At 44.5% G+C, this 22,697-nt stretch overlaps 1 protein-coding gene and 1 pseudogene across 4 annotated transcripts; both read left to right on the top strand.

The window, feature by feature from the left end:
* The window catches only part of LOC123138911 (flotillin-like protein 2), a 90,093-nt pseudogene extending 83,425 nt beyond the window's left edge, over window positions 1-6,668 (top strand).
* A 1,623-nt stretch (window positions 6,669-8,291) lies between these two features.
* Window positions 8,292-15,315, top strand: LOC123136039 (uncharacterized). Of its 4 annotated transcripts, XM_044555325.1 has the most exons (7): window positions 8,292-8,973; window positions 9,370-9,530; window positions 10,740-11,125; window positions 11,425-11,755; window positions 12,244-12,360; window positions 12,491-14,520; window positions 14,695-15,315. In XM_044555325.1, the coding sequence occupies exon 6, from the start codon at window positions 12,595-12,597 to the stop codon at window positions 14,485-14,487; it is 1,893 nt and encodes a 630-aa protein (XP_044411260.1). In that variant the 5' UTR covers window positions 8,292-8,973; window positions 9,370-9,530; window positions 10,740-11,125; window positions 11,425-11,755; window positions 12,244-12,360; window positions 12,491-12,594; the 3' UTR covers window positions 14,488-14,520; window positions 14,695-15,315. The 4 variants fall into 4 exon arrangements, with proteins under 4 accessions (XP_044411260.1, XP_044411259.1, XP_044411257.1 ...); XM_044555324.1 differs by having other exon boundaries at window positions 10,740-10,992; window positions 12,244-14,520; window positions 14,695-15,313; XM_044555322.1 differs by having other exon boundaries at window positions 12,244-14,520; window positions 14,695-15,313.
* The last annotated feature ends 7,382 nt before the right edge of the window (window positions 15,316-22,697 follow it).

Below are 22,697 nucleotides of genomic sequence, written 5' to 3'. Positions count from 1 at the left end.
ATCAAATATTGATTCCTTTTCATTGATTTGGTTTGTAAAGACTGATTAGAGATCACCATGTTTTTTTCTTTACATAACGACATTCCTAAATATACCGAAGATCGGTCTACATGATTTGTGTAGATTTGAGTGATAAGAACCGGATTAAGTAGATCGGTGGGCTAAAAACCGATTTAAATAAATTGGTGGGTTAGAAAAAAGCGGTGGGGATGTTAAACCGGATTGGGGGCGACGCTAGCAACTCACCATGGTGTACAAGTCTGTGTCAATTCGGTATGCCGAACACAAAATAATAGTTTGGTAATAGAAAAATGAATTAGAAATACGGAGGCCAAAAAGTGAAACTTTAAAAAAAACTCGCACGCGTCAAATGGGTCGATCGGCTTTGATTATAGTTGATGTTTTGGTAAGATTTGATTTGTTTTAGGTATGAGTAGTGGAAGGCAAGAAAAGTTTGTTTATTTGAGATTTTGTTTAGATTTGATTTGATTGAGTTAATGCATGATGTTGTTTCGTGAAAGTGTCAATTTAATTGGACTAGAAGAACACCCGTGCGTTGCAACGGGGTCACATTAAATTTAAGAGTTCAATATCAATTATGTTAATATTACATTTAATATTCTCATACATATCAAGTGACATTGGCGACCTTTTTACCATCAAATTCTCACACACACTCTCTCCCTCCCTCCTCCTCACTCTCTCTCCCCCTCTCCCTATCTCTCTCTCTCTCTCTCTCTCTCTAACACACACACATATCCATCTTATCGGGTACGGGACCATAATCCATCTATTTCACACGCACACGTGTGCATAACAATATGGATTATAAAACAGGTTCAAGGTAGTAACAAGGATTCTTCTCATGCATTAATAAACAAATGTTCTGCACTGAAGACAAGATAAACAATTCCCAAAGTGCATCAGAGCATCACAGAACATTACTGGCAAGATAAATGCCCGATGTACCGGAACTGCTCGGATGAACCGGAACAGAGCCAACATATATCATCCTAGACAAACGCAACATCAACCATTTACCTTGGTACTTTAGGGAGCGACAGGAGGATGCATGTAGAAGCGCTTATTGTCTGCGCATCCACGGTCAGAGAGAGAAATTGGAACCCATTCCCATCACCAACTGATAAAGAAAGCATGTAAGAAAATTGATATCGGGCCAACTTGGATCTTCGGTGATTGTCTGCCGGTATGGAGAATTTAGGAGGGTGGGTGCAGGGAGTGCCCTTGTGGATGATGGATGGAGGCGCGGAGGGATGTGGTCGCCGGAAGGTCGAAAGCGGAGAGGGCCGGGCACGTTAGGTGGAGCCGGTGGTGCGCGACAACCGGAGGCGGCCCAATCGTGGGCGGCGAACCGATGATAGCCTCGGCCCATCTCTCGACGCAGCGAAGATAGAGAGGGCGGCACTGCCGGTGCTCGAGGCCACCGCTCGGCACCATCTATATCAAGGGGAAAGAGAGGCGAGAAAGCGATAGAGTGATGCGGGGCTAGGGATTGCGGAGGAGGGTGGGGGTGTGCGATTTGAATGGATGGTTCTGCCCACCGTTTTCTTGTACGTGGCGGTGGAGACGGCGGCGTCCAGCCATGCAGGCGAGGCATGGGTCGAGCCGGGCACACGGCGAGGCGCAATAGCAGAGGCGGGGGCGATTTTTTGCTACTGAGATGCATGGTGTGGGATTGATCGTTCATGTTCTCTTTTCCTTTTTAACGGGAGATGGGTGCGATTTTTTCACGAGGGGAGAGATGCGACCACATACAGATTCCATAATAAATTAATTAGGTCCATAACGGGAATTCTTTACAATGCATTAAGATTTACGTGTTAGTTTTCTTAATAAAAAAATGCACTGATGTAGGGATCGATTGATTCAGGTAAGGAAAGATAGATTCGTGATCTTTTGTATGTTAGGAAATTAGTGGTTTGCAAGGAAAGAGTGGAGAGAAAAAGAACCAATGCGACCACGTATAGATTACATAATAAATTAATTAGGTTCATAACGGGATTTGTTTACAATGCATTAAGATTTACGTGTTAGTTTTCTTAATAAAGAAATGCACTAATGTAGGGCGCGCTTGGTTCGGGTAAGGAAAGATAGATTCGTGATCTTTTGTATGTTAGGAAATTATTGGTTTGCAAGGAAAGAGTGGAGAGAAAAAGAACCAGTGGAGGTGGGAGGAGGACAAAAATAAACCGTACGAGGCTACCAACTGCTTCATTAGGAGTATAGATTGTTTGTGAAAATAACGTGCGACGACGACTTAGCGAGCGGATCCCCTTAAAAAAGACATAGCGAGCAGATTCCCTTAAAACTGGTAGGAATGGATACGATTGATGTTGATAAATAGTGGCGAGTGTTGGCCTAATTTACTATCATCATGCATGGAAACGAATCATCAAGAAAAATAATACTTCCTATTACTACACTCATAGAAAGTTTCCTAATCTCTGCTACCAAACAGTTTCTGCCCAAACAAGGAAGGAAAGTTATGGACGTGATTCGAAAGGAAACAAACGTTATGAAGATTAATTAATTTAGATTTGATCTTTAGAGATTGATTGTGATTGATTCTTTTACATTAAGACATTACTAAATAATTTGCGTCAGTATGAAAAGTTCTGATCCGTTCAATTTTTTTCGTTGTGCAAGAGGGTGAAGTGAAAATAAACCGATGAAGTGGGGGAGGCGACGAAAAAAATCTACGACGGTTAACCTACGAAAAAAACCGGACGAAAGTGGTGGGACGAAAAAAAACCTGGAAGCGAGACTACCAACTGCTCCATTAGGAGTAGAGATTTTGTTTTAAGAAAGTGTCAATTCTAATGGTATGCCGACCACAAAATAATAGGTTGTTAAATAAAATATTAACAAAAAAATAAAACATACAAAAAACAAAAAAATAAAAACGCTTGCACGTGTCAGACCGGCCTATTATAGTTGTTGTTTTGGTAATATTTGATTTGATTTGGGTAGTAGGAAAGTTTATATTTAGTTGAGGTTTTGTTAAGTTTTGATTTGAATGATCGAATGCATGGCATAGTTTTTGGAAAATATCGATTTGATTGAGTTAATGCACACGTCAAATGAGTCGGCCCAACTTAGCTGCACTCCAACGAAAATTCGCCTGTACGACACTGGTGGGCGTAATATTGAGTTTGCCGAGGCGTTTGTGGGAGTGAGGCAAAACTACCAACTCCCCTTTAGTCTCTACTCCTAATGGAGCAGTTGGTAGTCTCGCTTCCAGGTTATTTTTCGTCCCACCTATCATGGTTTTTTTGGTACCTCCTCCCACCTTCGCTGGTTTTTTTTCGTAGATTTTTTTCGTCCCCTCCCCCCACTTCATCGGTTTATTTTTGCTTCACCCTCTCACACAATGAAAAAAATTGAACGGATCAGAACTTTCCATACTGACACAAATTATTTCCTAATGTCTTTATGTAAAAGAATCAATCACAATCAATCTCTAAAGATCAAATCTAAATTAATTAATCTTCATAATGTTTGTTTTCTTCCGAATCAGGTCCATAACTTTCCTTCCTTGTTTGGGCAGAAACTGCTTGATAGCAGAGATTAGGAAGCTTCCTATGAGCGTAGTAATAGAAAGTATTCTTTTTCTTGATGATTCGTTTCCATGCATAATGATAGTAAATTAGGCCAACATTCAACGTCATCAATCGTATCCATTCCTACCAGTTTTAAAGGAATCCGCTCGTTACGTCTTTTTAAGGGGATCCGCTCGCTACGTCGTCGTGGCACGTTATTTTCACAAGCAATTCCCCTAAAAAAACACAGTGCCCTACCTCGACTTCCCTACCTGGATGCCGCCGCCGCCGCCCACCGATCTCGCCGCCTCCCAGCGATCCCCTCCTCCCTCCCGCAGCTTGAACGACCCACTTTTTCGGCCACGAGCACCGCCTGCCTCTTCGCCCATGCGTCGCCCCTCTTCTTCACCATAGCCGCGAGCACCATCCGAGGCGGAGCCGCGGCGCCTCCACAGATGCGGCGGAGACACCATATCCAGTGGAGACGGCGGTGTAAATCTTCTCCCACTCTGCTCCTTCCCCTGGTTACTGGCCTGCTCCACCTCCCCTCTGCTTCGTGTTGATCTTCTCATGTGCAACAGTAATCCATGCACCAAACCAATTTTTTTTTACTCTGTTGAGGTTGCAATTACGAACGAGTAGCATATGTATGCACTGAACTACTTGCATAAGACAGTGAAATACTTCTTACTCGCGTGAGTGGAATTTTGGAATAGAGAAAGAACATACAACAGAGATCACGTAAAACAAGTTTGATAGGTCCGTTGCATCGCACGTGCATTTTTGCTATATGTACTAACAGGTTCTATTTATTTCCTTTGACCGGTCAACACTCCTATGTCCTACATAGGTAAGAAGGAAAGAAAACCTAACGGTACAGCCGGGCAAAACAGTCAACGGCGAGCTTCATCGCCGCATACGCGTCGTAGTACCTGGCCATCACCGGCTAGGGCATCGAGGACTTAACACTAGTGAAGAAGGCGTGGGTATTGGTAGAGCTCCAAGAAGCTGCCCTTCGTGCTGCCCGTCGTCTTCACCATCGGTCCCCGAGTGACCACCCTGGAACTCGGCGACGCTACCAGGGTGACACGGTCCGGGTTGGTTCGGTCCCTCATCGAGCCACCATTTGCACCGGCCAACCACCACCGGCGTCAACGTGCTGGGGCAGCGGCGAGGTGGGCTGCGTGTGCGGGTGCTGTGGCGAGGTGGTGGACATGCGGGAGCGCCAGCGATGAGGTCGGTGATGTGCCGCGGAAAGTGCACGGCTGTTAGCCGTGAACCTTCCGTAGCAGTTTTTTTTCATGAGCCCATGTTTTTTTGTGTTCGGGCCTTGCCATAATTAGCGGATTAACCATGAAAAAAACAAGACGTTCGGTTTGTTGTCAAATGGTGCTGTGATTTTCGGATCAAGCCATGTTTCTCTTGTACTTCCTATTTCCTGTTCGACTGAATAGAAGTGCAGAAAGTGAACACACCAACACGACTGAAAGCAGTCATATTCAGTTATAGAGGTATACATTTATACAAGATATACACAGGCAGGTGCGACCAGTAACCCAACTAAGTCTTGAGCTGACCTTGCTAATCCTTTACTCGCGATAAAGACGCAGACGATAAGGAAAGGTTGTTACGGAGAGAGCAATGGGAGAGAGAGAATCACGTGGCGGCAGGTGGACCTGAACATATGCTTCAACAAAGAAAACGACAACGTAGGATCATGGTGCGTGATTATAGGCGGAGGCTATTAAATCTCACGCGGAAATCATGGCTGACCGATTCTCGCACGATCCGAAGTTCACACCCAATCGACCGTTTTCCCCAGTTGATGGCCTGCATGTGTGCTGTGCTAAAACGGTCGCTGCCATGGTAGCGAAACCCGTAGCTAGAACGCTGCCAGCGCCAAGTTGAGAACTTGAGATCGTCAGTGGTGCATGCACGACAGCGGCAGCGATAGGCTATGGTGGATGGGGAGGAGAGAAAAGAAGGAAAGGGGAAGCTTGGGGACATGGTAGTTTACCCGGGGGCTGCCGGTCGACACGCTAAGAACGAATGGCGGCGGCAGTGACAATTTTTCTCAGTCCTCTTGGTCGGACCGGTTGAACACCAGACCGGATTGGACCGACAATTTTCCAGGCCGATTTTAGCAGACCAGATCATCCATTTTCTCTAACAAGCCAGGACCAAGCGTGTCAAACACCGATTGAGCCACGAGCGGTACGTCCAGCCCTGCCCACCGTCGAAGCAAAGCTCCTACTCCACGTGAAGTTGATCACGCTGTTGCACTCGTACGGTAGGAGCCACGGGCACGGCATGGTGAAGGGCTAAAGGGCTGATCGAGGGTGAGACCCGGATGCTGGTGGCGCAGCTGACCATGGACGAGATCTTCATCTGCACCAAAAAGTTCAAGGAGGAGGTGTTCAGCAGCGTGCAGAAGGAGCTGGACCAATTCGGCCTCTTCATCTACAATGCCATCGTGAAGCAGCTGGTGGACGTGCCGGGGCATGAGTACTTCTCCTACCTCAGCAAGAAGACACAACATGAGGCAGTGAGCAGGGCCAAGGTGGATGTTTGTGGAGCGGGATGGCCTCACGTGCCAGAACGCCGCCAAGGTGGACGCCGAGAACAAGGTGCTCTCTATGCGGCAGCAGGGCGAGGCGCTCAAGGAGAAGGCCAAGGTCAAGGCGGAGGTGCGGGTGTTTGAGAACACTAGGAAGGCCGACAATGCCGCCTCAATGACCGACCTCGCCATGAAGGATTGAAGGGGAAGGCTGGGACTGGCAGGCCAAGGTCGCCGAGGTTGAGGCCACCAAGGCTGTCGCCATCCGCGATGCCGAGCTGCAGACGGAGGTTAAGATGAAGAACGTGCTCTGCCAAACTGACAAGCTCAAGGTCGAGCAGCTCAGCAAGTCCACAATACACTATGACACACAGGTTGGTTATGCAATAAGCATGTATAAAAATATAGTACTAGGAACAAGAGAAATTCATACTTATTGACCTCATCATTTTATATTTTGTAGGTTCAAGAATCGAACACGCTTCTTCTATAGCTGGCAGAAGGCGGCGGATACGACATTGTATAAGGAGATGAAGGTGGCGGTGAGGTGAAGCGGCCTAGCAGAAACACATGCATGTCTTGATATGGGAGTAAAGGAAGGGAGATAAGGTGAGGGTTAGCGGTGCAACATGCCACACGAGGAAAGGGGTGAAGAGATGACATTGAGGAGGGAAGTGAGATCGGTCCATGTCATGGGTCAGAGTAGAGGAAGGTTGATCCATGGTATGGCCAAAGGGGTGATGAGCAAGGGAGAAGTAGAAGCCTGTCATTAACCAAGTTTGTCGAGGTGGAAGAAGCCTGTCATTTCATGACGGCGTTGGTGACCTTGGCGTGATGTTGTTCGCCGGTTTGTGGGCGGATCAGGCAACCGTCTGGTCTCTTGACCCCCCCCCCCCCTTCACTAATTTTGGTGAGAAGAGGGGAGGGATTAAAGGGTGGAGGGGTGGGAGATGAGGTCACCGATTCTGTTGGTTGTGGGGGCGAGGGCGGAGAGAGGAGAGTGAGCGACGCCGATGAAGTCTATGGATCTAGAGAGGAAGGGGAACAAGAGAGTGAGTGGTGCGGAGAGGGAGTGGATAGAGTGCGGTCGTGCGGGAGAGGACATCAAGTCGTATAGAAGGGGTATAATGGGAATATCATAAAAATAAAGCTTTATTTATACCTGTACACTATATATATTTAGAATAGCATAAAATATTTTCTCAATAAATTACTTAAAAATATCCGAGAAATTAGAGATGACCGACTATCATTATATAAAGGGGAAATCCGTTCTTTACTCGTGAAGAAATGTAACATAGTTTTTTATGGGCAATATACCAGATACCCTAAATAGTAGATATTCGTGGAGAATAACCATCAACATGTGATTTAGAGGTGAGCCTAAAATTATTAAAATTGGGATGCCACTCAATCTACTAGAAACTGCTCATTTCTAGCATTTGTCCAATGAATATATATTTTCCATACCACCATCATAAAAAAATTATTCTAATCTTTGTTTATATTAGAATACCTTTGTAGGTCATAAAAACTGATGGATTTGATTGTGCTTCGGAGACGTCGACTGACAAAGACCTTGATGTAACGATGATGGAGGGGGCTAAGAATTCAACGAGTTATACACAACCAAAAGAGGTGCATGCAAATAATTGTTCTTTTTTGTATGTATGTTGCACATGATATAATACTCAAAAAGTATATTTCTATATATATTTAATTTTGTAGAATATGAGAGAGATGGAGATGGATTATGTCGGGGTTAAAAAAAACCATTCAGAGGGTTTTTGGGGCGACGTCATTGAAAAGGGACAAAAATTCACCATGTTTTATACAACAAAAAGATGTGCAAGTGATGATATCCCACAACAACGATGCACTCAAAATAAAGCAAACCGGCTGGAATTGCCATAAATGGCAACATTTATTTCCAACTGGTATTCCGATGAGTAAGTTCAATGATGTTAACATAACTCAAGGAAAATATTTCAAAAGCCCGTAGCAACGCACGGGCGTTCTACTAGTAGTAGAGATTTGGGCGCCACACACATGGTTTCATCGCTCATTAAATAGAATATGAAGATTCAATCTAGTGCGTTGATTCCTGATCCAACGGCCAGCTGGGAGTCCTCGAGTCGTCAACACACAACACTGTACGTATCGGACACACAGTTCACACCTCCGCGTCCGTCACGTACTCCGGCGACTCTCACCGCCGGCCCGATGGCCCCTCCGCTGCGCCGGCACCACACCCGGCCCCCCACCTGTCGTCCGCCGCCGTGCCTCCACCGCGTGACCTCGCTTCGTCCTCCTCCTGCCCCAACACCTCGTCTACCCGCTCCGCCTCTCCCAGTCTCCCTCCTCGCGCTCTCCTTGCTCTCCGCGTTGCCGTCCTCCTCCCCGCACGGCGCCTCCCTCTCCCTCTCCCTGTCCCGCGCATCCTCCTCCCAGTACGCTTCCGCATCCTCGTCCCTCTCCCACGCTTCATCCCTCTCCTCCTTCCCACCTGCCGCCACTGTCGCCACTGCCACGCTTCGGCTTCTCGCCACCTCTTCCGCCTCCGCCGCCGTCCTTCACCCGTCACTACCCGCCAGAATCACTCCGGAGTCAGGACCAATATTCGGCTTCCCACGTACCGTTCTCTGTTGTCAAGATTCATCAGCTCACCCTTGCCCGCGTCCTGTTCGATGCAATGCCGCACTCTTTGTTCTTATGAAATGCTGCAGTCTGGTGTTCGCCTGGTCCTTCGCGCCTCGCTGCTCTCCTGGTCCTAGGCCCTGTGACTGGGTCACCCTCCGCCTCTCCCACGCGGGCCTCACCTTGCTCACCCTCTGCGACTCATCCGGCATGGTCCAGGTGAGTGAGCCATTTTCGTTTTGATGTCGCTGGTGCCACCTTGGTTGTCATTGTGTTATTGCTCAAAACCTAGGGGAACATCGGTTCATGATCTCGTAGCTGCGAAGTCCTGATCATTGTGATGTACTCTGTGGAGTAGTTGCTGCTATCTTGATATTTCTTTCTTCACAAAAGTAAACACAGTAGCCACCGATGTCGTATGATCACGTAACTCACACAGGCGAACAAATATTCTCATCCCCTTTGTGGTCTATGTGAAAAGAAAATCTATGCAGTGTCTGGTTTATTGATACTAATTCTTACAAGATTACCAGTTCTAGATTTGATGTTTACTGTCATTGTTGTTCAAACTGTATAGAGATTTCAAGCCCTGGGTTTATTCTACTCTATCTGCAGGCGACAGCTCTGCCAGAATACCTTCAAGCTTACTCTATTGTGAATAGGCTGAGAGTGGAATAAGCCGAAAAGAACTGTCCCACAGTGGTTGCTGTCGAGGGGTGGTGCGGGTGTGCGGCTGCACCCGACAGAAGCCATCAATGAAGACTGGGGCTATAGAGGTACTGACTGGTCTTTATGGTACTTTATTTAAATGTCTTTTGGTAGGAAAGAGGTAGAGTCGACTCAGCCTGGTTAGAATTTCAAATTTACACTATCTAGTATAGAAATGCTACTCTACCTTCTGCTGTGACAGATCAGCAGTAGGGTGTACGTTTTCTCCAAAAGCTGTATGTGAGGTCACTCTGTTATGTATCTGTTCCAAGTTGTAAGACTGCAGGACACTGTTACTTCCGTGGATCATAACAGAAATGGGATCAGGATCTCACTTCAAAAAATGAACTATTTTATATTTGAACCATATGCTACTCTTTGATTTGGTTCAGAATATTAATCAGAACGTTCAGTAGTAGAACATAGAAAAATAATAATACATTTATTTTTGTTATATTTCTTTTTTGGGTTTGTTGAAGCTGCTTGTCATTGTGACCTGAACCCCAAATAAAGAGTATTAATTGAAGTTGTTTGTTGTGGCCTGAACCCAAAATAAAGCGTAGTTAGCTCAGTTGGGCTGAGTATATGACTATGAATACACGATTAGCGCATCGAACTGGTTGGAGAACACTGAGAACTCGTGCTTCCCTTTTTCGCATTGTTGTCATTCATTTCTATCACCTTCACGTGTCTAGAAATTACTAATTGGACATTGCCACAAACTAACTACCCACGGTGTGTGTTTGCTACCTTCCTTTGGGACTCTATAGGAACATTTCCAACTTCACTGTGAAACTGATGTTGCTACCTCTTGAGATGATACACTCACACCACCTTGTCAATTGTTTTGGAAACTGTGTTTAAGGAGTAATACATTTTCATCTACTAGAATATGAGCACTCGAAATTCTGTAATACGCAACAAATGACATGTTTATTAGCTTATTCTGTTGTACTGTAGCTGAACACCTTTTTTCTTGCCTCACCTTGTTCCATTTCCATTCTACTTCTGTATTCCCTACCATGTCTATTTCTCACCTTCTCTTTCCGTACTTCATAGTTATATGTACTTTTCAGGACAAAGAGAAAAATGAACTTTCTGAAAAGGGAACACAAATAGTAGAGCACTGATTTTTTTGATATATTGACTGGATATTCTTCCTATATTTGACAATAGCATATCATAGTAAATTTCACCTATATTTGCAAGAACAGATTGGTACTATTCAATGATCAAAAGAGTGGTGTCTCACGACAGTCCTTTTAACTCTTGTATAGGTTGTATGAAGTACCAGAATACTGATGTTTGGTTTTATAATCCAAAAAGGAGTGAGAGATGTAAGCAAGCACTTGAATCTGAGAAAGGAATAATGATCAAGGCAACACTAGTTGTCTGGTTCTGAGAATTTATCGTTGGGAGAGGAAATTGATGAGACTGAAATGTCATGCTTGGAGTGAAGAACCCGATGAAACTCCTGCAAAGAAAAAGTCAATGGATGTTAAACAAGTGGGGAGGAAACCTGTGTCTAAGGTAAAAGAAAAGGATTTGCAATAAGGATGATGGGAAAGAAGGCTAAATCAATAATTCTCTTGCTTTGAGCAAGAATCAACTTGCTAAGGCATCCAAGGAAAGCAAAGCTACAAGATCTGGAATACCTATCATAGTCAGTGCTACTATTTATTATCACAACATTTTCTTACATCTTCAGTAGGCTTATGTAAACAATCTATTGATCTTATGCTCCAGATCATAGAAATACCAATCTAATTTTGCTCTTCGTTTATGCTTTAATATTATTCCCACCCGAACAAATAAAAAAATATTAGATCAAACTACAGTTGGGTCAAGGGTATGTTTCGAAAATAGGGGTTACAGAACACTGCACAGAAAATAAAGACCATGCGTAAGTACTTTTCTGAAAACTTGTTTCATTTGAAGGCTTACTTTTGTTAGTTTATGCAGATAATTGTGCCCCAGCACTGTACGCTGACTTTTCTATGGCTTCTAGTACAAGAAAGGAATAGAATCAATAAATGCTTCCACTGTCTAAAAAGAGAAGGGAATCATTATCCAAAAAAGAGAAAGGAATAAAGACCCTAGCTTGCAACACCTGCTAGGTATCTCGATGATATTTGAGCACATGTATATAATGATGACACAGATGAAATCATCCCACCTATAACATTCAATAGATATGATCATACGATAGGCACACACATCCAGTTAAAGGCGGTGCATGTGAGCTGGGTGCTCAATACGGAATTACTGGAGCATTCAGTGTCTCAGCCAACAGGTATGCCTTGATACACCAATTCCAATTTTCACATATATTATATATTGCTAGGTTTTTGCTGAGCATCACGTAATTAGAGGCTATGTTGGCATTGCAACGTCATGCTGATACTACTAAATTAAGGCGCCGTTTGGATTAAGAGGTAGATAGGAAGAGTAGAAATGTGGGATTGGGATATATCCATTCAACTGCATATATGTATGTCCAAACAGCTCCTAAAAAGACTGCGAGAATTTCCCAGAAAAATAAATTTTGGATAAACATCTAAAAAATATACTAGATGGAAGACATCATCTACCTACCTACCCACATCATGCATACGACACGGTCAACATACTTGATATGTTGTTTGACGAAAGTACTTTAATCATGAGTCATGAATTCTCTGCTATCTGATGTTATTTTTCTTGCTTAATTAGTCTAGCTAGCTAGATGCAGAACATACCCTGATTGCATCTAATTATTAGAAACCGCTGATGTCCATGCAGTTGCAAATCAAGAGAGAGCCGGCTAACTAGGATTGCCAAGAGTACGCAAGTCGATCCATGGCAGAAGCTTCAAAGTTTATTACCATTATGCAACTATTCAGCGACTGGGAAATCCATGTATTGATTCTCTTGAGCTTTTGCCTGCAACTATTCCTCTTCTTCTCCGGCAGCCTTCGGCGCCGCCACGACCATAGGCTGCTTAGGATCATGACATGGTTGTCTTACCTATCAGCTGATTTCACTGCAGCATATGCTCTGGGCCTTCTTTCACGCGAGGTTGCTACCACTTCCACTATAGACAACAATGATGATCATCATAAATCAGTGCCCAGTGAAACCCCTCATCAGCTCATGGTATTGTGGGCACCATTCCTTCTTATCCATCTTGGAGGACAGGACACTGTGACTGCTTTTTCATTGGAGGACAATGAGCTGTGGTTGAGGCACCTGCTGATGCTGCTAGGCCAAGCATGCCTAGTTGTCTATGTGCTGTGGAAATGGGTGACATTGTCATACTACCAACTTTTAATCTCGGCTGCATTGTTGTTCGTTGATGGGATCATCAAGTATGGGGAGAGGATTTGGGCACTCAAGTTGGGGAGTCAGGAAGGCCTCAGGAGTTCCACTAGCACAGAAGCTAAGAAAGCATCCCTTCAATTTGGACTAGGATTCAGTACTGAAAGAAAAGAGCAGACCTATCAAGAAATTGTTAGGTATGCTCTTCTCAGGGAGCGAGGCGTGCGGGATATATTTGCTGGACGGAAACTCTTCGACATGGACGATTTAACTCGCGAGTACTTTCTGTATCAATACGATCGGGAGGTTCCGAGAGGGGATGCCCAACTGAATTTCAAGAGGGCGGAGATCGAGCTTAGCATAATGTATGACAGCCTCTACACAAAATCTCGGGTGATTCAAACAAGGTCTGGCGCCATCCTTCGGTGTGTCTCCTTCGCCTCCATAGTGGTTGCCTTTGTGTTCTACGTCAAGTTGATGGTGAGTAGTAGTGCCTATGCCGAGCAAACACCAGCAGTACACAACAGCGTCGAGTACAGAAGAAGTAAAGTTGATGTTGCCATCACCTACATATTATTCATTGGAGCAGTTTGCTTGGAAGCTTGCTCATTCTTCGTTGTGATGATCATGTCACCGTTGGAGTGGCCATTGTTGGAAGCTCGAGCTGGATGGTGTCGTGTGCTGCTCACTCGAGTGGCCTGGCCTATGTTCATGAGGATCCAACCAGAGACCAAGCCGTGGTGGTCAAACTCAATGGGACAGTACAACTTCTTGAGCTCCTGCTGCAACAAAAGCAGAAGCACGGACAGAAGGTGGAGTAGCACCGTCATCATGTCAAAGATGGCAGGCGTATTTGGAGCTAGTGAGCTGTGGAACAAGATAAGCAACACCAAGCATGCCCACGTCACAAGGGAGATGAAGGAGCTTATCCACGAAACAATAGGCCATGATAGGGGGTGGCTTCCTGAGCGCATCTGCGTTCCAAGTGCTTATAGATCACTACTTGTCCTCCCCTTCGAGAAGGCCTTGCTGTCGCTACACATTTGGACAGATGTGGTGATGCACAAGGTGGCGAAGTCGGTGATGGTTAGCAGCAGTGGTCGGCTCCCGATTGACATGGCCGCCCAAGAGCAAGACCAAGAGGCAGCACAGCGGTGGCGGCGTCTTATGGATAACTGCAAGAGGCTATCTGAGTACATGTTGTACCTGCTGGTGGCGCAACCTGCCATGCTACCTGTGAGCAGCAACGTGCAGGATTTTATGGTAGCAGCGGCTGCCTCAGACTGGTCCAGGGGTGCCTCCTCCAACAGAAAGGTGCAGGATTTTATGGTAGCAGCCGATGTTGCCTCCAGAAAGGAGAATTTTCTTGAGTGGTTGCCTTCAGAATATGAGGGTCCTGGTCTGGGCTTCTGGGAGGAGCAAAGGGTGGTGCTAGAAAATCAACAGGGCATCAATGCCGAGCTGGCGATACTAGAGAAGGTGTGGGTGCGGATGCTCGTCTATGCAGCCGGAAAGTCCCGCCCGGAAGAGCATGCCCGGCGCCTGAGCACTGGGGGAGAGCTCATTACCTTCGTTTGGCTGCTGATGGCGCATCGGCGTACTGGTGACGTGGAGCGCAGTATCAGCCTTATCAAAGATGATTTCAGCGCAGGACATCTTTTCGAGCTATCTACTGCTAGCATACCATACTGCAGGCAAATTGAGATGGAGGAGTCAATTACTACTTGACTTAATTGATTGCTTCCATGCTGGTGTGGTGTGGTGGGTAAACTCAGTCCATTTTATCTGATATTTGTTCATCAATTTTGCACTGTATCTCTGCTTATAAAAATGATTACCTTTACCATTTCTTGTTTAAATGCATGCCAGCATGTATGATTGATTTGTGTGTTGATATCACGGCGCATTCACACTGAGCTAGTTTTGCTCCAACAGGAGACCCAAGGAGTGGTCTGAACAATATTGATGCACTGCACATCTATTTCAGCACAGACTCCGGCCGTCAGTTATGGAGACGTTGCTATATGTGCAAAGGGTAGTCATGACATTGCTTGCTTCATCATCGCAATAGCAACTGTCCATGGTGAGGTTAATGCCCTGTACTACGGTCCGCAGTAATAAATAAATAAATGCCCAGAAATATCAGTAGTCGGTTCTTTCAGGCCTGGTCCATTGAGGGGGTGGGGAGGTGGTGCTCGATAGGATCAGGCGGGGGTTTCCCTTCCTACTCTCTCTTCCTTGTATGATCTTTAATTCATGCTGTTTTTTTTTTTGGCTTGGCTAGCTAGCTGCTCAACTTGTATTGTGCCCGTGATGTTGTAATAATAGGCTAGTTGCTTATATGTATTAACAAGAAGTTGTTCGATCTTCTTTACATTTATGCCTGCTACTGCTAGCTAGCTGTTTACTTATCCTTATCAAGGCCACAAGTTTTTATATATGTTGCTGAATCTTATAAGCTTGCATTGTTCTTACATGCAACTTAATTATAGCTTCATGCTTTAATCTGACTAGATGACCCGTTGCGTCAATGACGCAAAGGCCATGTGTAAGTTACTTATTGTGAGAGAATGCATTAATATATTTGTTGCTTGAAAAGAATAGCTCATGTACTATATGCAGTGAGCACATAAGATTGGAAACGATGCACAAAAGAATAGCTTATATACTATATGCGGTGAGCTCATATACTATTTTCACCATAGAAGCAGCAAGGGAAGACTAAAGTTTATATATAGCTTGCTCGGAGTTCTTCGAAAGGGGAAAGATCTTGGTCTCATTGATATGAAACAAAAGGTGGCCGTTTTAGTAACCATTGAAGCATGCTGGCCAGGATACATTGACCAAAGTCTATCAGAAACTATCTCTGGTTGCTTCGAGACGTTGCTCAAAACTATAGGAGATCCAATGTCGGTCGGAAAGATAAATATCTTTTTTAATTATCTCACATCACACTTGTTTATGTGAATAAAAACTCTTAGAGAATATAGACCTTCAAAAGGAAAAAAAAACTCCTTGGGAATGGATGGTTGGGAGCGCTCGGACATGTGTATTCGTTCGGTCGCTTGCTGTTCGGGGAGAGTAAACTCTAGGTGGCTAGGGCAAACTCTCCCCTCGAAACTTCACCGGCGAGCCCGTGGATTCACCTTCCCTTTTCTACCGCTCCGTCGATCGATGATGGGGATGGGAATCTCGATGCCTTCGATTCGGTTAGTAGTTTAGGTCAGGTTTTTTAGTCCTCACAGGTCGACACTCGAGTGGATGATGGCACTACTTCTTCGAGTTTGTCTTTCAGTCCATTTGAACATAGCCAACGAAGCTCTAGCGTAGATTCCTGTCGTCTCCTTGGGGTGATGAGGTTAGGGTTTCTCGTCATGTGACGGGATTTGATGTCAGATGCTTCAGATCTAGGCAAGGGTTCAACAATGACGATTGCGGCTCCATGTATTGAACAAGGGGCGCATGCATGAAGACTTCCTGGCTAGCGTCCGCGACAGTAGTGGCTATGCGAGATGGTCTTGGAATCTCAATGTAATTTTTATATGTTTGATATGCTTTGTATTTTCAATGAACATTGATATAGATATGGATCATTTTTGAAAATAATAATTGAGTGGTAAGATTTTGACCGGTCGTCACACTTGTTTATGTGAATAAAACCTATTCCCTCCGTCTCATAATGTAAGACGTTTTTTGACACTGATGTAGTGTCAAAAAGTATTTTATATTATGGGACGGAGAGAGTACCTGAGAATAATAGACCCTTTAGAAAGAAAAGAAAAACTCCTTGGAAGTAAAGTTTTTTTCTCCCCTTGGAATAGATGGCTGGCACCTGCGAGCGCTCAGATATGCATTTTCCGGGTGGGCCACAACATTCACGGGTGCAACCGACAGTTCACGGGTGGGCAGGTGCAAGCGGCAGTGGGACACAACGTTCACGGGTGGACAGGTGCAAGCGTTGTGGGACACAATGGTTCCGCGGGAGCAAGCGGTAGTCTGGTGTGTGTGGGTTTGGTTGTGCCCGTGTCCTCTCATGGGGACAGCCACTCAGTTCAGCTCTGGACAAAGGAGACTCATGATTTGGATCCGCCATGTTGTTCCGGTCGTCGGTGCTGCTTCCCCGGCTGCTTCTTGGGCGGAGGAGGGAGCTCGGTTGCTTCTTGGGCGGAGGAGGGAGCTCGGTCCATCTGTTCGCCCAGCCGCCCAAATCCATGGGGGACATGTCCACGATTCAACGCCCGCCCGACGTTGTCACCAAGGTAATAAATATTCCATTCTAATCCATCCACGACTGACTGTTATTTCGATTCTCCTAAAGAAGCATATTCGCTTGATTAGCATGGTCTTCTACAACAGTATTATGCTCATGCAAATCACCATATATAGCAGCAGCTAATTCGACTCGATCGAAAAATACTTACAAAAGGCAAGCTAACATATCATGTACAAAACTGAGATTAATTGAGAATTTTAGTTGTTTGTAAGACCTTCTATAAGATATTGATAGTTTGTTAGAACATTCAGATGTCATTTTGCTTATCAATTTTTCGGGCCGGACCACCCTGCTGTCAAATGCTAGCTCCGCCACTGCCAAGGAGGTATATAACTATCCTAGTTCTGAAATTTAAAATTGAAGTACAAAGTCCGAAGACAGTATATGTAAGAGAACTTGCAATAACTGCAAAGTTCCAAGGTCTAATACAAGAAGATGGAAATTTGCATCTGTACAAAAGATCCCTATGTTTGTCATCGGAAACACTATATACCAAAAAGGATGGCCGTGCCAAAATCATTTTATATTTATATTGAATGAGAGAAAATGATGCATTGCAATGATTCAAATTATTTTATATTTATATCATTGTAAAACCTCCTCGTCAACTACATATTATGTCTGCTATACTGTTGGAAATATGCCTTAGAGGCAATAATAAAAGTATTATTATTATATTTCCTTGTTCATGATAATTGTCTTTTATTCATGCTATAACTGTATTATCCGGAAATCGTAATACACGTGTGAATACATAGACCACAATATGTCCCTAGTGAGCCTCTAGTTGACTAGCTCGTTGTGATCAACAGATAGTCATGGTTTCCTGGCTATGGACATTGGATGTCGTTGATAACGGGATCACATCATTAGGAGAATGATGTGATGGACAAGACCCAATCCTAAGACTAGCACAAAAGATCGTGTAGTTCATTTGCTAGAGCTTTGCCAATGTCAAGTATCTCTTCCTTCGACCATGAGAGCGTGTAACTCCTGGATACCGTAGGAGTGCTTTGGGTGTATCAAACGTCACAACGTAACTGGGTGACTATAAAGGTGCACTACAGGTATCTCCGAAAGTATCTATTGTTTTATGCGGATCGAGACTGGGATTTGTCACTCCGTGTAAACGGAGAGGTATCTCTGGGCCCACTCAGTAGGACATCATCATATGCGCAATGTGACCAAGGAGTTGATCACGGGATGATGTGTTACGGAACGAGTAAAGTGACTTGCCGGTAACGAGATTGAACAAGGTATTGGATACCGACGATCGAATCTCGGGCAAGTAACATACCGATAGACAAAGGGAATTGAATACGGGATTGATTAAGTCCTTGACATCGTGGTTCATCCGATGAGATAATCGTGGAACATGTGGGAGCCATCATGGGTATCCAGATCCCGCTGTTGGTTATTGACCGGAGAACGTCTCGGTCATGTCTACATGTCTCCCGAACCCGTAGGGTCTACACACTTAAGGTTCGATGACGCTAGGGTTATAAAGGAAGTTTGTATGTGGTTACCGAATGTTGTTCGGAGTCCCGGATAAGATCCCGGACGTCACGAGGAGTTCCGGAATGGTCCGGAGGTAAAGATTTATATATGGGAAGTCCTATTTTGGCCACCGGAAAATGTTCGGGATTTTTCGGTATTGTACCGGGAAGGTTCTAGAAGGTTCCGGAGTGGGGCCCACCTGCATGGGGGGACCCACATGGACGTGGGTAGTGGGGGCAAGGCCCCACACCCCTGGTCAAGGCGCACCAAGATCCCCCCTTAGAAGGAATAAGATCATATCCTGAAGGGATAAGATCAAGATCCCTAAAAAGGGGGGATAACAATCGGTGGGGAAGGAAATAATGAGATTTCTTTCCTCCCACCTTGGCCAACGCCCCAATGGACTTGGAGGGCAAGAAACCAGCCCCTCCACCCCTATATATAGTGGGGAGGCGCATGGGAGCTATACACGAAGTTCTGGCACAACCCTACCTCTCTCCCTACTCCTCCTCTCCCATGGTGCTTGGCGAAGCCCTGCTGGATTGCCACGCTCCACCACCACCACGCCGTTGTGCTATTGTTGGATGGAGTCTTCATCAACCTCTCCCTCTCTCCTTGCTGGATCAAGGCGTGGGAGACGTCACCGGGCTGTACGTGTGTTGAACGCGGAGGTGCCGTCTGTTCGGCACTAGGATCATCGGTGATTTGAATCACGACGAGTACGACTCCATCAACCCCGTTCACTTGAACGCTTCCGCTTAGCGATCTACAAGGGTATGTAGATGCATTCTCTTTCTACTCATTGCTGGTCTCTCCATAGATAGATCTTGGTGACACGTAAGAAAATTTTGAATTTCTGCTACGTTCCCCAACAGTGGCATCATGAGCTAGGTCTATTGCGTAGATTCTTTGCACGAGTAGAACACAAAGTAGTTGTGGGCGTTGATGTTGTTCAATATGCTTACCGTTACTAGTCCAATCTTGTTTCGACGGTATTGTGGGATGAAGCGGCCCGGACCGACCTTACACGTACTCTTACGTGAGACAGGTTCCACCGATTGACATGCACTTGGTGCATAAGGTGGCTAGCGGGTGCCAGTCTCTCCCACTTTAGTCGGAACGGATTCGATGAAAAGGGTCCTTATGAAGGGTAAATAGCAATTGGCATATCACGTTGTGGTTTTGCATAGGTAAGAAACGTTCTTGCTAGAAACCCATAGCAGCCACGTAAAACATGCAAACAACAATTAGAGGACGTCTAACTTGTTTTTGCAGGGTATGCTATGTGATGTGATATGGCCAAAAGGATGTGATGAATGATATATGTGATGTATGAGATTGATCATGTTCTTGTAATAGGATTCACGACTTGCATGTCGATGAGTATGACAACCAGCAGGAGCCATAGGAGTTGTCTTTATTTATTGTATGACCTGCGTGTCATTGAAGAACGCCATGTAAACTACTTTACTTTATTGCTAAACGCGTTAGTCATAGAAGTAGAAGTAGTCGTTGGCGTGACAACTTCATGAAGACACGATGATGGAGATCATGATGATGGAGATCATGGTGTCATGCCGGTGACAAGATGATCATGGAGCCCCGAAGATGAAGATCAAAGGAGCTATATGATATTGGCCATATCATGTCACTACACTATTTGATTGCATGTGATGTTTATCATGTTTATGCATCTTGTTTGCTTAGAACGACGGTAGTAAATAAGATGATCCCTTACAACAATTTCAAGAAGTGTTCTCCCCTAAATGTGCACCGTTGCTACAGTTCGTCGCTTCTAAGCACCACGTGATGATCGGGTGTGATGGATTCTTACGTTCACATACAACGGGTGTAAGACAGTTTTACACAGCGAAAACACTTAGGGTTAACTTGACGAGCCTGGCATGTACAGACATGGCCTCGGAACACGGAGACCGAAAGGTCGAGCATGAGTCGTATAGTAGATACAATCAACATGAAGATGTTCACCGATGATGACTAGTCCGTCTCACGTGATGATCGGACACGGCCTAATTGACTCGGATCATGTAATCACTTAGATGACCAGAGGGATGTCTATCTAAGTGGGAGTTCATAAGATGAACTTAATTATCTTGAACATAGTCAAAAGACTCTTTGCAAATTATGTCGTAGCTCGCGCTTTAGTTCTACTGTTTAGTTATGTTCCTAGAGAAAATATAGTTGAAAGTTGACAGTAGTGATTATGCGGACAGTAGAAAGCTTATGTCCTTAATGCACCGCTCAGTGTGCTGAACCCCAAACCTCGTCTGTGGATGTTGTGAACATCGGACATACACGTTTTGATAACTACGTGATAGTTTAGTTAAACGGTTTAGAGTTGAGGCACCAAAGACGTTTTCGAAACATCACGGAACATATGAGATGTTTCGAGGGCTGAAATTGGGATTTCAGGCTCGTGCCCACGTCAAGAGGTATAAGACCTCCGACGATTTTCTTAGCCTGCAGACTAAGGAGAAAAGCTCGATTGTTGTGCTTGTGCTCAGATTGTCTGAGTACAACAATCGCTTGAATCGAGTGGGAGTTGATCTTCCAGATGAAATAGTGATGGTTCTCCGAAGTTATTACCACCAAGCTGCTAGAGCTTCGTGATGAACTATGATATATCAGGGACATATATGATGATCCTTGAGATATTCGCGATGTTTGACGCCACGAAAGTAGAAATCAAGACGGAGCATCAATTGTTGATGGTTGGTGAAACCACTAGTTTCAAGAAGGGCAAGGGCAAGAAGGAATACTTCATGAAACGGCAATTCAGCTGCTGCTCTAGTGAAGAAACCCAAGATTGAACCCAAACCCGAGACTAAGTGCTTCTGTAATAAGGGGAACAACCACTGAAGCAGAATTACCCTAGATACTTGGTAGATGAGAAGGCTGGCAAAGTCGATATAAGTATATTGGATATACATTATGTTAATGTGTACTTTACTAGTACTCCTAGTAGCACCAGGGTATTAAGATACCGGTTCGGTTGCTAAGTGTTAGTAACTTGAAATAAAAGGCTACGGAATAAACGGAGACTAGCTAAAGGTGAGCTGACAATATATGTTGGAAGTGTTTCCAAGTTTGATGTGATCAAACATCGCACACTCCCTCTACCATCAAGATTAGTATTGAACCTGAATGGTTTATTGAATCTCGATTGTAGTGATACACATTTTCATTCCAAAAGATATAAGATAGTAATGATAGTACCACTTACTTGTGGCACTGCCATGTAAGTCATAATGGTATAAAACGCATGAAGAAGCTCCATGTTGATGGATCTTTGGACTCACTCGTTTTTGAAAAGTTTGAGACATGCGAACCATGTCTATTGGTGTATATGCATGAAGAAACTCCATGCAAATGGATCGTTCGGACTCACTTGATTTTGAATCACTTGAGATATGCAAATCATACCACATGGGCAAGATGACTGAAAAGCCTCATTTTTAGTAAGATGGAACAAGATGGCAACTTGTTGGAAGTAACACATTTTGATGTGTGCAGTCGAATGAGTGCTGAGGCATGCAGTGAATATCATTATGTTCTTACTTCACAGATGATTCGAGTAAATGTTGAGTATATTTACTTGATGAAACACAAGTCTGAATTATTGAATGGTTCAAGTAATTTCAGAGTGAAGTAGCAGATCATTGTGACAAGAGGATAAAATGTCTATGATATGATCATAGAGATGAATATCTGAGTTACGAGTTTTGGCACACAATTAAGACATTGTGGAAATTGTTTCGCAATTAATACCGCCTGGAACACCATAATGTGATGGTGTGTCCGAACATCATAGTTGCACCCTATTGGATATGGTGCGTACCATGATGTCTCTTATCGAATTACCACTATCGTTCATGGGTTAGGCATTAGAGACAACCACATTCACTTTAAATAGGGCACCACGTAATTCCGATGAGATGACACCATATGAATTATGGTTTAGAGAAACCTAAGTTGTCGTTTCTTAAAAGTTTGGGGCTGCGACGCTTATATGAAAAAGTTTCAGGTTGATAAGCTCGAACCCAAAGCGGATAAAATGCATCTTCATAGGAAACCCAAAACAGTTGGGTATACCTCCTAATTCAGATCCGAAAGCAATATGGATTGTTTCTAGAATCGGGTCCTTTCT

This window comes from Triticum aestivum, chromosome 6B (assembly GCF_018294505.1).
Source record: "Triticum aestivum cultivar Chinese Spring chromosome 6B, IWGSC CS RefSeq v2.1, whole genome shotgun sequence".
NCBI classification, from domain to species: Eukaryota; Viridiplantae; Streptophyta; class Magnoliopsida; order Poales; family Poaceae; genus Triticum; species Triticum aestivum.
Note: the sequence above shows the minus strand (reverse complement) of the source record. Positions and strands in the feature narration are given on the sequence as shown.

Excerpts from the sequence above, each read along its gene's own strand:
- LOC123136039 (XM_044555324.1), top strand. The coding sequence starts at position 12,301 with ATGGCAGAAGCTTCAAAGTTTATTACCATTATGCAACTATTCAGCGAC.